This window comes from Simochromis diagramma, unplaced genomic scaffold (assembly GCF_900408965.1).
Source record: "Simochromis diagramma unplaced genomic scaffold, fSimDia1.1 OVJJ01000753.1, whole genome shotgun sequence".
Taxonomy (NCBI): Eukaryota; Metazoa; Chordata; class Actinopteri; order Cichliformes; family Cichlidae; genus Simochromis; species Simochromis diagramma.
Window position 1 is genome coordinate 21,176,650 of NW_024387523.1, and position 13,364 is coordinate 21,190,013.

Genomic DNA, 13,364 nt, shown 5'->3' on the forward strand with positions numbered 1-13,364 from the left:
GCCCACGACGACCAATCCACTTTCCAGGAAACTGTTCATCTAGGAATGCTCGGAGTTATTTACAAGTTTCTCTTTGTTCACAGCCATTGACATGTCAAAGAGGTTAACACGTGAGGAGCGGATCAAAAGTGTGTTGATATCTGGTGAACGCAGTAACCGGGTCATTGCAGCAGATTTCAATGCAAGACACCCTACGAGACCACCCATCTCCCATGCTACAGTTAGCAAATTGCTTGCTAAGTTTCGTGAAACTGGTTCAGTGTTGGATTTGCCAAAATGTGGATGCAAGAAAACTGTCAGTAATGAAGAAACATCAGTGGCTGTCCTAGCTTCATTCAGCAAGAGCCCACAGTGTATTAGTCGAACATCCTGTCGGCGGATATTAGCTACTCACAAATGGCACCCTTACAAACTCCAGCTACTGCAGCATCTCAACGAGGATGACCCAGATCGGCGCACAGAATTTGCAGAATGGGCAAAACAAAAATTGGAACAGGACCCTCAGTTCACGCAGAAGATTTTGTTCAGTGATGAGGCAAACTTTAATGTGAATGGTGAAGTTAACAAACAAAACCAAGGCCACTGGATATTTGAAATTGCTACATGATGATGTGTTTCCCTCTTTCTGCACTGAAGCTGGCACGTTCCCTGAGTTTTTCCAGCAAGATGGTGCACCACCACATTATGGGTGCCAGGTCCGAGCATTCCTAGATGAACAGTTTCCTGGAAAGTGGATTGGTCGTCGTGGGCCAGTTGAATGGCCCCCAAGGTCTCCCGATCTGACCCCCTTAGACTTTTATCTTTGGGGTCATCTGAAGGCAATCGTCTATGGTGTGAAGATACGAGATGTGCAGCACCTGAAACTACGGATACTGGATGCCTGTGCTGGCATTTCTCCTGCAGTGTTGCTATCAGTGTGTGAAGAGAGGGAGAAGAGGGTTGCATTGACAATCCAACACAATGGGCAGCACATTGAACACATTTTATAAGTGGTCAGAAACTTGCAAATAACTCATGAAAGAATAAAGTTACGTTGAAACCAAGCACACCATTGTTTTTCTTGTGACATTACCAATAAGTTTGATGTGTCACATGGCCCTCTTCCTATTGAAAAAACAAAAGTTGTATCCAAGATGGCCGACTTCTAAATGGCCACCATGGTCACCACCCATCTTGAGGAGTTTGCCCCCTCACATATACTAATGTGCCACAAACAGGACTTTAATATCACCAACTATTCCCATTTTATCACGGTGTATCCATATAAATGGCCCACCCTGTACATCCAGCAGAAAACGAGAGATTGTGGGTATTTAGAAAACTGTTTATGTTTAAAGTCCAATATTTACTGCCTTTGATTTCCGCCATCTCCAACAGCAGCATTTGTTCCACTGTTAGCGTAAATACATGAGTTCTTGCACTGTATTCTCAATTTTTACAAGCCAGTCATTGTGACAGCACCATCTGTCGGGTGACAGCAGTTTTCTCTGGAGCAAACGACAAACTGAGGCGACGCAGAAAGAACACTACGAAGTCCACAAAGGGAGGAGGTCAGGGTGGACGGACAGGTTAACTGAAAATTAGACTGAAAAGAGGGGCTGCTCTGCTTTTATGTTTACATTTTTAACCCATGTTTCATGTTGCCAGTTTTGTGTTTATTATTATTATAACAATGACAATAAACATTAACGCCAAACTCGATTCTGCTCTAAACTTGGGGTCTCTTATTTAGGAGATGCTCCTGAACAGCGGTCCCCAACCTTTATTGCACCACGGACCGCTTTAATGTCAGACAATATTTTCACAGACCGGCCTTTAAGGTGTCGCAGATAAATGCAACAAAAACAAAATGATACGACCAAGACAAAAAGGGTGGTATTTTGTAAATATAATAATAAATTTATTAATAAATTCACTTTGTAATTGTGTAACTTTATTAGCAGCATCCTCCTGAAATGTGCCAAAAACATTGAAAGTAACATCCTCCTCGCTGCTTCTGAGGACTGCTTCCAGCTTACAGGATAGTCATGGTGTATTGCACTGTGATAATATATTATCATACATTATCTCAATGAAGTACTTGGTGCCTCATGCATTAAAACAGTCGTATATTGCACATTTACCCATAAATCTGTGGAATAAATGTGTAATACTTGTGACTCTTTCGGTAAAAAGTCGAACTTACTTTTGTCCTTGATTACTGTAATTGTTGTCATACGATTCATATCCTTGGTCATCATAAGCTGTCCCGTAGCCGTCGTCGTATTCCTGTAGCAAAAAAGTAGACAAAATTTACCCAGCTAGATGAAGCTCAACACAGAAAAAAATCCAGAAAACATTTTGACATTAACAGGATGTTGATATGACAAGCTGTTCAACATCACACCTGCTGAAATGTGGAGCGATGAGGTTAAGAAAACATACAGTATGATTAATACATTCGTCTGTGTTGTGCTGTTTGTTTAACCTGCGGTTCGATACCTTTCCGATGCGGGTTAACGACATCATACGAGTGTCGTTAAATCTTATCTCTTACTAAAGACAACTTTTTTGCAATGCAATACATCAAAGCTTTCAGCACATATATAGGTCAAAAAGCTTCATCTGCTGCTGTTGGAAGTACATATGCAGGACTATTAGAGTAGCAACTGCAGCCCTGCCCTTGTCTCTGTGTCAACTAACTGACAGTGGGATGCAAAGACTTGCTGTGGCTATGTTTCATCACCACCTCAAAGGATGAGCCTTGAACATCTGTTTATACTCCAGCAATCTGCACCCCTCCCACCCCCGCACTCTACCCAGGCCCCCGCCAAGAGGAACATCAAAGCGAACCAGTGCCGCACCCGTCCTAATTTGGGATAAATGGGACTTATGTTCCACAAAAGGCGTCGACCCCTAGCGACACATCTCTCATCCCCCACACACTTCTTGGCTAATTCCATCTGCCCCTTATTTGCAAGCTTGAAACGAATGTCTGTAAGATTCAGCACCAGAAGAAAATGCTCATCACATCCGTGTTATTATTAAAAACTTAATTCCTGATTAGAAACATGCATTTGCCAAATGACAGCATTTGAATTGACTCTTTTATGTTTAATCCTTCAGAAGCAAAGTGAAGGAACTACATGTGACATATAACAAAGGAAACTCAGATGTGGTAAGACTTCCCTGTCTCTGGGTAAAGTATGAGATAGGCAGTTGTTTTCTTAGTCTGTGGTGAATTACGTCAGCTGGATTTTAGGAATCTGCTGGATAGGAGTATGCGGAAACTTCTTGGTCATCCAACTGGGTGACTTTTTCAGACTATAACTGGCAATTTTAATCTTCATATTGGCAACCCTCCTGACAGCAAACTAAAATAACTCTTTGCTTTGTTTGATTTGGTACAGCAGCTAACCCATAACACCCACATTCATGGTAATACACTAGAGCTACTGATCGCTAAGTGGCCTTAGTATTACTTTTATTAATGTTTATTAATTTTTGTGTTTTCTTCAGTGGGCTGATCACCCCATGAAGTAAAGCAAGACCTACAACTAAAACATATATTTAAATGAAAATGCTGGTATTTTATTAGTGACAGCCACAGCTAGTCTGTGGATGACCAGCCTGATCAGTTTAACTCTGAAACTCAGGATCTTTGACGATATTGCACCTGTCATAATTGAATCGGGCAAACAGGAAGATACTTCTGAATGTAAATAGAGGAAAAGCAAGCTTAAGTGTTTTCTTAAAACTACTTTCAACAGTTTAGCTGAGCTCTGAGCTTCTGAACCTTGTTGATGGTTCTCTCCGTTTATTTCTTATAAAGGAAGGCTACTGCAATGCTCTTTTTATTGCCCTCCCTAAACGACTATTAGACAGCTACAGTTAGTTCACAATGCTGCTCCTAGAATTGTAACAAAAATGACTCCAGTTGTCAGTTCACTGCATTGGCTTCCAGTAAGTATAATTGATTGTTTTAAAATCTTTAAATGGATTGGGGTGTAAATATGATGGATACAAACCTGGTAGGTCTCTAAAGTCTGCAACATCTGGTTACCTAGTAGTTCCCAGATCTGGAACTAAACAGGCTGATAATGCATTTAGCCACTATGCTCCCCATAGGAACCGAGAAATGAAACCACCAGAGAGCTGTACTATAATTGCTATTATTATTGTTTTTATTGATATTATTATTATTATTATTATTGTTTTTTCCTTTTTAATTTTATGTTGTAAACCACTTTGAATGACTGTAGTATTTTAAAGGTACTATGTTACTGGTGTTCACGTGGAAAAATTGTGAATTCTTTTCTATTTGTCTTGAGGCAGCTTTAAGGGAATTAAAGTCCCTTCTGACATTTCTAATTCTACAGTTACAAACACTTTTGCAACATAAACAGTTCTTCACACTAATGCGAAGGCTAAATTTAGTCAATAACTGTACTTTCTACAATATGAACCCTCTTGAACCCACTTCAAAAGCAGAGGCTCTCAAAAGGCAGTGCAATTTTGTCAAAAGCTACGTAATTAAAACCACTTTTCAACAGGCAGAGGAAACTGAAGCTTTCCCTCTGCCTGAAACCTGAAAAACAGTGGCAATAGTAAAAAAGGATCAGGCTGACAAACGCAAGGTTGGATAATACTGACATGAATATTTAACTGTTAACATTTTATTGGCAACCTAGGGTTAAGGTTTGGTTAATGTCCACCTCTTTTCACAGGAGTTTCACCTGCTCAGAGCACCGAAATGAAAAATTTATATTGTTTTTTGGAGAAAAAAAATACTCATTTTTTTGTGTCCCGAGTCAAAAAAAAATCGCTCAATTTTTAAAACTAGCATCTAGTGGTCATTAGAGGAACTGCAGGTTTTAGCACACGTACTGGTTTCATTTTTCAGCCATGATGCTTGCTGCTTCATGCCAAAATGCCATAAATTTAATGTTGAAATGATGTTTATTTTTAGAATACTAACCATTGAGCAATGGTGAAAATACTAATTGGTGACATTTTTAATATTGGCAATATTAAAAATGTTTTAAAAAATCTGATGAGAACAAATGACAGCAATTGATTTTTTCTAGAATTAAGACTAGTAGCACCTTTCCATTCTGAACACTACATAACTTTATAAGGCTCGGTGGTTTATTACATGGCATCAGTCAAGGTGAGGAAAGGAGCAGCTATCTTATATTAGGCTTCATTAAGTTGGTGATGCTTTTCTCCATAGCAACCTCCTTTTTCCAGCCATGAAGTCAAGCATCAGGTTCCTAACATCATCTATGAATCTTTAATCACAGAATATTTAAATGTATTAAAAAGAAATGGAAAAGCCACAACTCAAGTGTTTGAAGCTGAAACGGCGTTAACTAATAGACGACTGGAAAGATTGTGTGTGGCTATAAATGTCTTCCCATTTGAATTTAAAATAATGTTGCTGTTTTTGTCAGAACGACGTCTGCTTTTGTCTCATTACTCTGAGAACATCCCATTTCAATGTATTTAAAAGTTGACTCTGGTTTAAGGTCACTTTATCAGGCTGGAATAAACAAGGGTGGTCCTGAATATTGAATGACGAGAATCCTTAGAAGGACTCAGCTGTCAAATAAGATAATTCACAGGAGATAATTTAGTTATTTGAGTTACACTTGAACCTAACACTTTTCTGCTAGACTGAGCGAACATACACAGTCGGTTTCCAAATATACCCAATGAGTTACACCATTTAATGCCGTGAAAAAAATCTTAACTTTTCCGTGTCTCAAACTAAAACCAATTAGCTGGTGTATAAAGGAAAGCAAAGTTAATGAAATTAGCAAGGAATGCGTCTGTCCTACTTGGTTGCAGAGTTACATAAAATGATGTGGAAAAATACCACATCAGACATCTGGCTGTGTTTAAAGCTCGATAGTTAATGACACAGAGCGACATCATGAAGTACCTGTACTGAAAAGGTATGGCTAATTAAAAATAATGAGCTGTGTGGGCTGGAGAAAGTCTACCAGCCTAAGTCACTGATACTCCATATGGACAAAAGTACTGGGCCACCTACAAATATCATCTACATGAAGATGTATGATACATTTTGCAGCACCAACAGTTTCCACTCTTCCCGAAAGACTTTCTGCAAAGTTTTGGGGTGTGACTGCAGGAAATCTCCTAAAGAGCGTTTGTGATTACAGACGTGGATGTTGAACGAGACGGCCTGGCTTGTAATCTCCATTCTAGTTCATCCCAAAGGTGTTCGATGGGGTTGAGGTCAGGGCACGGTGCAGGCTAGTCAAGTCCTTCCACATCCAAAGTCATCCAACATTGTCTTTATATGGACCTTTAATTCGTACACTGTACCACATTTATGCTGGAACAGGAAAGGGCCTTCTCCAAAATGTTCGTGCAGAGTTGGGAGTACAAAAATTGTACAAGATATCGTAGTAAGATGAAGCATTAATTACCCCCTTTACTGGAACTAGGCGGGGTTCAACAACCCCATAGCATTATCCCCCCTCCACCAAACAGACCTGGCACAATGGCGTCATGCAGGTAACGATCTCAGACTGCCAGATAATGAAGCACAATTTGTTCTAGAGTCCAGTGGTAGTGTGCATTAAATCACGCCATCCTATTTTGTGATGTAAGGCTTGGCATGAAGCTGCTCGCCCATGGAAACCCATGCAATGGCACATCTATAGTACAAGCTCCAGTTCACTGCTGAGACCCACCAGCGGTCATGTAACCAGGGAGATGACTCCCCTACTCCTCTACAATACGCAGTTTTATTTGTTTTTAAATTGCATTGTTGAATTCAATTTCCTTCAGTCTGAGGAATAATAATTAAATGTGAAGATCTTAATAGAAAAATTATTCTGTTCCTGTGCTATCAAGGCTGCAGGGGGGTTCTGTAATCGAGAGTTAAAGAGTAGTTTTCCTCCTCATCAGCAGCCAGTAGCCTCCATACTCTGCTATGCTGCATTGTCATTCAGAAAATTTACTACAATAAAACAAATAGACTTCACCTCACAAATGCACTTTGTGGGTTCTATTAGACTAGCATTAGACTGCAAGGAAATGGTATTAATACAAAAAAAAAAAAGAAACAAAAGAAAGCACTACTTTTTTTTTTTTAGCTCCTCACGTCAAACTCTGTGTACTATATTTGTGCAATATTCCTACAGGGATAACTTTATCCCTTTTTACGTGTGTTCTGTATTGATTTCATATCATGTGGCAGCAATAGCAGCAATACATATCAATTTTTTTATACAAAATAAGTATAACATTAAAAGACAAGATGAAATTTATTTGTGCCAGGCTTTTATTAAAAGCAGGTTACAATTTCATTCACCTGTTACCAGAAAAAGACACATCCATGTTACAGATTAGCCTTTTTTTAAGAAGAATAAATAAAAACATAGTGAATAAAAATAATAAAATAGGCGGTGGTTAGAACATGTTATTTTAATTTGAATGGTTCTCTCATATGAATAACTGTAATAAGTAACGTCTTAGTTCTTCGTGTTTCACATGGTTGGGAATCGTTTCTTCATAATAGGAAGGGTTTACCTTACAATCCAGAGTTAGCCGAGATATGGTAGTAAAATTAGGGCTTTATTAATAAAACTGAACTGAATTCATTTAGAAACCCTGTGTGTTATTGTGAAAAACAATTCTAGTTTTCAGGGTTACAATATTTTGATAAAAATCCACAGTGACTGACATTTGTGCTGTTACGCCTACTAGTAAGATGGCAATACCCTGTGGCAAAACAGAACCTGCTTTAAAAAAATCAAACAAACACAAGCAGAACTGCCAAAAACTGTTTCTCTAATAAGGTTGACTCTATTTTTTTCTAATTCTCTATTTCCAACACGTCAGATTTTCTTGTTTTCATGCAGATTACGTCCCGGATCAAAATGCGGTACAATCGTCGTCGTCTTTTTTTTTTTTTTTTTTTAAATCGTTGTCATTTGGAAATGAGATCGCACATAAGTATGAATTGAGATCGCGATTTTCTAACGATTAATCGTGCAGCCCTATACAGCGTTATATAAGAATCTCCAAAAATTAGTCAATCCGCATACGATCCCATGTTAAAATCTCCAACTCAACACTATTACAAACCATAACTACAAATGTAGTACAGCTTGATGTGTCTTGATGACTGAAGTTGTAGTTAGTCTATTACTTACCTCTAATTAGCAGGTAATGCAACCACAGGGCTAATGAGACTGCTGACAATCTTGCTAGCGTTAGCTGATGACTTAGCTTCCTCTGGTATAAACAAAGTTCCGTGATCCAGTGTGGGAGCACCAAATTTAAAGCAGAGCTTTGAAAATGTATATTGTTCTATACAGTCCATGATGCACAAAGCCCTCTTTAACCATAGCAGATGCAGACCAAGCACAGCGGTCGCAGCGCTGGTAGACACTTTAATTAGGCTTCAGCACAAGCCCTTACTGCTAAGTCCTCATCTCGTCTCACTGGTGACTCTATCTAGGTGCTGTCCACTCACATTGGACAACGCTGACTGGTATTAAGGGCCACATTAAACTTTAACAATGGCATGTTATTGCCATTTATTAGAGCAGCTACTCTATAATTGAGTTACAAGAAGGCTGAGAGGCGAAACATGCCTGGTTTATAAATCACAGTGGCACATTTAAAATGATTCTTTTCACCGGCGTCTGTCACACAAAAAGCTTTTTAAAAATGGAGCACAGACTGTGATGATGGTTTCAGTGAAGGGATTATAATATCTGATGTGTCTGTACTGATATACCATTTACTCGAAATACCTTCCAGAGCACAATAGTGCGACAATACTGCAAAAGTGCCGTGTTTCCAGCGCTAAACAGGATTAGTGTGACAGTGAGAGGTTGAAGGGGGCCGGGGGTGGGGTGCAGAGACAGATAGGAGGGAGAGAGAACAGCTCCTAAGTGAGTCTTTCATTTGAATGCTAGTGGATGGTTGAGAGGCGTGTTGTCAAAAGATAAGGACTGGCCTCTGAGGCCACTGAAGACTAACAGAGGGTCTGGCACTGCATGTTACAACAGGCGTATCACGGCCGCGGCACTGTGCTCTACAATACCACTGTAACAGATAGGATGCCACTGACACTCCGGCGCTGGATTTATTCCAAGCAGTCTGTACTAAATCCAAATGAGTTCAGCGACGTGCAGCCCTCGCTTTACGAACTTTTCCCAGAAAGTGCACGCACGCCGTGGCCTGTGCTAAAGAGAAGGAAGAAACGCAACAAAAGGTGTCACAAAAGCAAACAACAAAGTGAGAAAATTAAGCAAATGAAAAGAAGAAGGAAAGCTTTGTTGTTCCCAAGATTACTAAATTACGACACCATCTGTTCAAAGAAAAATGTCTTGCCTCCATACAGCTGTGCCACACACTGGTCTTAACTTTTTAACGATGAAGGCAAAACAACACCCTGTGATATTGCCGCGCCGAAAACAAATAAGCCAGTATTTGCAATCCTCGGTCATCTGTCTTGGTCAAAAATTTCACAAAGTAGCTTTGTGTCATTTATTCAGCTTCTTCCTGCCAGCATATTTCAGAAAGCTGAACAGGCTGGAATTTGCTGGAGCTTTTCTGCTGCAGGGGTAGAAATACTACTCACGCTATCAGATTGAGGGTGCCAAAAAGTTGGCCTCATGCATCAAGTTGAAGTATCACTACCCCGTGTTACGCCTGACAAATGTTTTTCCTTCCGTTATTTTAACACCTTTGGTTTTGATCTTGGCTTAGTTTTAAATGAATTCTGTTCACACCTGCCAAGTATTATCAAGGGAATTCATGCCATCAATAAATTAGCCCTGAAGAAAAACATCTGCACACTGCAAATCACTCACCGCTTTCACTTCTGATGTAGCTCGACTATACGTGCTTATGCAGAACAGAGTCATGACAGGTCGTGGCAAGACTGTATTGATACAAGGACACGAAATATCAATATTTTAATTTGTTTAAAAAATTTAAATATTCTGGATTTTGAAAAATACTACAAACAAGAGAGCTCATCTCATGCACCTTGCTCCTGAGAAAATCGAACAATTGGCTCAGCTGAAAAACACCGGACACGCTTAGCTTGACAGAGCTCAGTCACAGGAGTAAAAGCAGGACAGTAGCCTCCCTGCATCTATAAAAAAATTAGAGGATGCCTGATGAATGCATAAAAGTCTTTCACATTCTGCGACTGACTACAGCGACTACACGGTTGCCCACATTTTGAGGCTGTGGCACACTCGAGAGCGCTTTTGATCTCAAGGCCCAGGTCACCTGATCGGTCGTAACTTTTCTGCAAACAGTCGCCATCCGACTTTTGCCATCCGACCATGTCAAAGGTTTCAAAATACTTGCTGTCTAATTAATAAATGCAAACAGTTTGCCAACATGTTGCCAACAGTCTGAATGAGTTTATGTCACTGAACACAACTCGGGGGGACTCGTCTCAACTGGCTGCCAGCTGGTTGTTTTCTGGTTATATATAGAACAGATCACAGATGCAATAGTTAAATGTGATTTTCTACTTTAAATTTAGGCTGCTTGGGAACTTCCCCTAATGTACTGAACATTTCTTCTCCTCTCCCATTTTGCCCTCTCCCTCTTTTTGTGTTGCTCTTCTCTTTCCCTTTACTCCATAACTGGTCACAGCAGAAGGTTGCGGCTCCTTGAGCCTGGTTCTGCTGGAGCTTTCTTCCTGATAAAAGTGAGCTGCTCCTCTCCAGTATTTCCAAGTAGGGCTGGGTATCGTCACTGATTTCTAGAATCGATTCGATTCCGATTCACAAGGTCCTGAATCAATTCGATTCAATTCAATTTGAATCTGGGAAATTTTGCCTCAGACAGTCAGAAATATTATAATTCAGATCAATACATTTACATATTTTTGTATCTATAAAAAGGAAGTTGACACTTTCCAGACTTTATCAAAGGTGTGAGCATCACAGCAGATGCTTTTGTGTCAAAGTAGCTGAAGATAAAACACAGAAAAACATGAAGGTGATTTTCCTGGCCTGGGATTTTATAAAAATATTCTGCAGTACATCAAAAACGAAAGAAAACCATTAATCAACTTATGAACATTACCTCTGAAGTTACAGCGGTTTTATTAGAGACACGGCTAAGCGTTTTGCATTTTGCACAATTTTAAAAAGTTTAAATTTGTTCAGTATTGAACGGCAGAAATTAGGTTTTCTTTTCGGAAGTAAGTAAAAGGAAAAAAAAACATCGGCCGACAGCGCTGTAAATAACTGTAGTCTTGTGCGTAACAAGCAAGCGAATAATGCAGAAAACAGATTTCGGGGATAGACGGGAAACTGTTCTTGAAGTACAGAGAGAGAGAGAGAGAGAGCTGTGCATGAAGTGTGATTTTATCGCGGTGGAAGCAAAACAGCAAAAGTCAGAGGGAACTCATGACGATGTTTATGTGAAGCGTAGTTTGGATCTTCTTTTGCTGCTGGTTCGGTCAATATTGTTTGGAGAGAGATCAAACTAACAGATTTAGAATCAGCGCAAAAAGGGCGTAAACACAAAGCGCGGACCCGCCGAAACATCAGAATCAGCGAGCTGTCGGCTTTCAGCTCCGACCGTGTCCGTGCTGTCGGGTGAGAAAGGCGACATCTCACTGATTCTGATCTGCAGGTCTGCGCTTTGTGTTTACGTCTTTGTGCAGAAGCCGTGTACCTGCTCTCATTTACTGTTTTAAATGTTTGGTGGTTGTCAAAATTTTGTGACGTTTCTGGAATTTTGGGCAAAATACATTTATATAAAAAAATCGATTCAGGATTTTAATGAATCAATATCACGTTATCCAAGCCAGAATCGATTTTAATCGATGAATTGATTATTAAAACCCACCCCTATTTCCAAGTGCTTACTTATAGGTTTGGTTAGATTGTCCAATTCTGACAGTTTTCTCTGTAACAATGCAGGGCCTTTACCTTACAATATAAAGTGCATCGAGGTGACTAATGTTTTGAATTGGTGCTTTATAAAAAATGTGACATTAATTGAAGAGAGAAAGATATTTTGCTTCATGCGTGATAAAACCGTGCTGCTGGAGGTGCTGAATGAAAATCTGAGAATTCGTCAGTCTCCAGGCAATAAGAAAATCACATTTTGTGGCAATATGTTGTCTTGAGGCATTTTTATCAGGCTAAAAAGAGAAAGAAAAGAAGGCAATAATTTGCTCCACAAAAACAAATTAGAGGCTCCACATACAAAACTAAAATAGTAGAGGATAACTGAAATTTCTAATTTGTGGTAGAAATTACAGATGACTCTCATTTGTTGGGAGCTAACAAAGAATAATTCAATTTTCTCTGCAATTAGTACAAATCACAGGTTTGGTCCCGTGTGGGGAGGATGCAATCCTATCTTCATGACTGGTCTTGCCTGCCACACCAGTTGGTTGCAGCTTCTTTGTTACTGTATCTAAAATATTTCCCTAACCATCACATTCGATGGTTAAAACTGCTACAAGGACAGTGAATTAGACAACACGATTCAATTAACAGTGCTTGGCTCTCAGCAGGACTCGACATGCGGAGAAGTGCCTGAGGGAGATTTTTTTTTTTTTTTAATGCCACAGTAGTCATCAAGGACTCACAATGCTCAGAACGGATTACTGTTCCTGGAGGATTTAACATAAACAATGCCAACCCACATGCATTGCACACTTCGTGGTCCTCTCACCCAAAGGAATTCAGCTACCGTGTGAACAGAAACAAACACAGTTTCTCTCGCGTACATCTCCAGCATGGAGCTGATGTTCTACTATTTCGGTTAGCCTCCTTGGATTCTGTTCCATATTGGCAATGCTGGAACGGAAAGATACCAGCCAGAGCCTCATTTCTGACATGGGAGTTACATCATGTTTAATTCTCCTCCAATGGGATTAGCAGCAGGTAAGACAGTGATCTCAATGCACTTAATGAATTACATGAATGAGATTTGGCTGCAGTCACAGTAGGCACTCAAGACGGCCGGGGCAGCCAGGACTGGAACACGGGATAATGACATTTCCGTGATTTTGTTTGGTAACAATTAGTTTCAGAGTAATTTGATACTGATGCTAGTAGAACCTTTAACAAAAGGTGCATGCCGACTGCATGGCGGGGCATCATCAAGACAAAAATCGCCAGGGGGTAATCGAGGTCTGCTCTTTCTTCCTGAACAAGAGCGGAGAAGACGCCTCCAGTTGAACAAGTGTTCTGGCCCGTGGCGATGCTGAGCAGAGCACAACGGGAACGTGTATATGAGCAAAAGCTAAGCGGTGACAAATGAAAGCAGCGAAACATCCCTTTGTCATTTCATTGATGAATACAGGGGCCTATTTGTCAGCGGCCGACAGAGAACGCTTGCCCTGGGATAGT

At 40.0% G+C, this 13,364-nt stretch overlaps 1 protein-coding gene across 4 annotated transcripts in view; it reads right to left on the reverse strand.

Annotated features, from left to right (window-relative positions):
• khdrbs3 (KH domain containing, RNA binding, signal transduction associated 3) overlaps positions 1-13,364 on the reverse strand; it is a 191,241-nt gene that overhangs the window by 24,985 nt on the left and 152,892 nt on the right. For all 4 annotated transcript variants that reach the window (XM_040021132.1, XM_040021131.1, XM_040021130.1 and 1 more), the window contains one exon: positions 2,186-2,268. In XM_040021132.1, the coding sequence (XP_039877066.1) occupies positions 2,186-2,268 (83 nt within the window). The remainder of the gene's footprint in view (positions 1-2,185; positions 2,269-13,364) is intronic.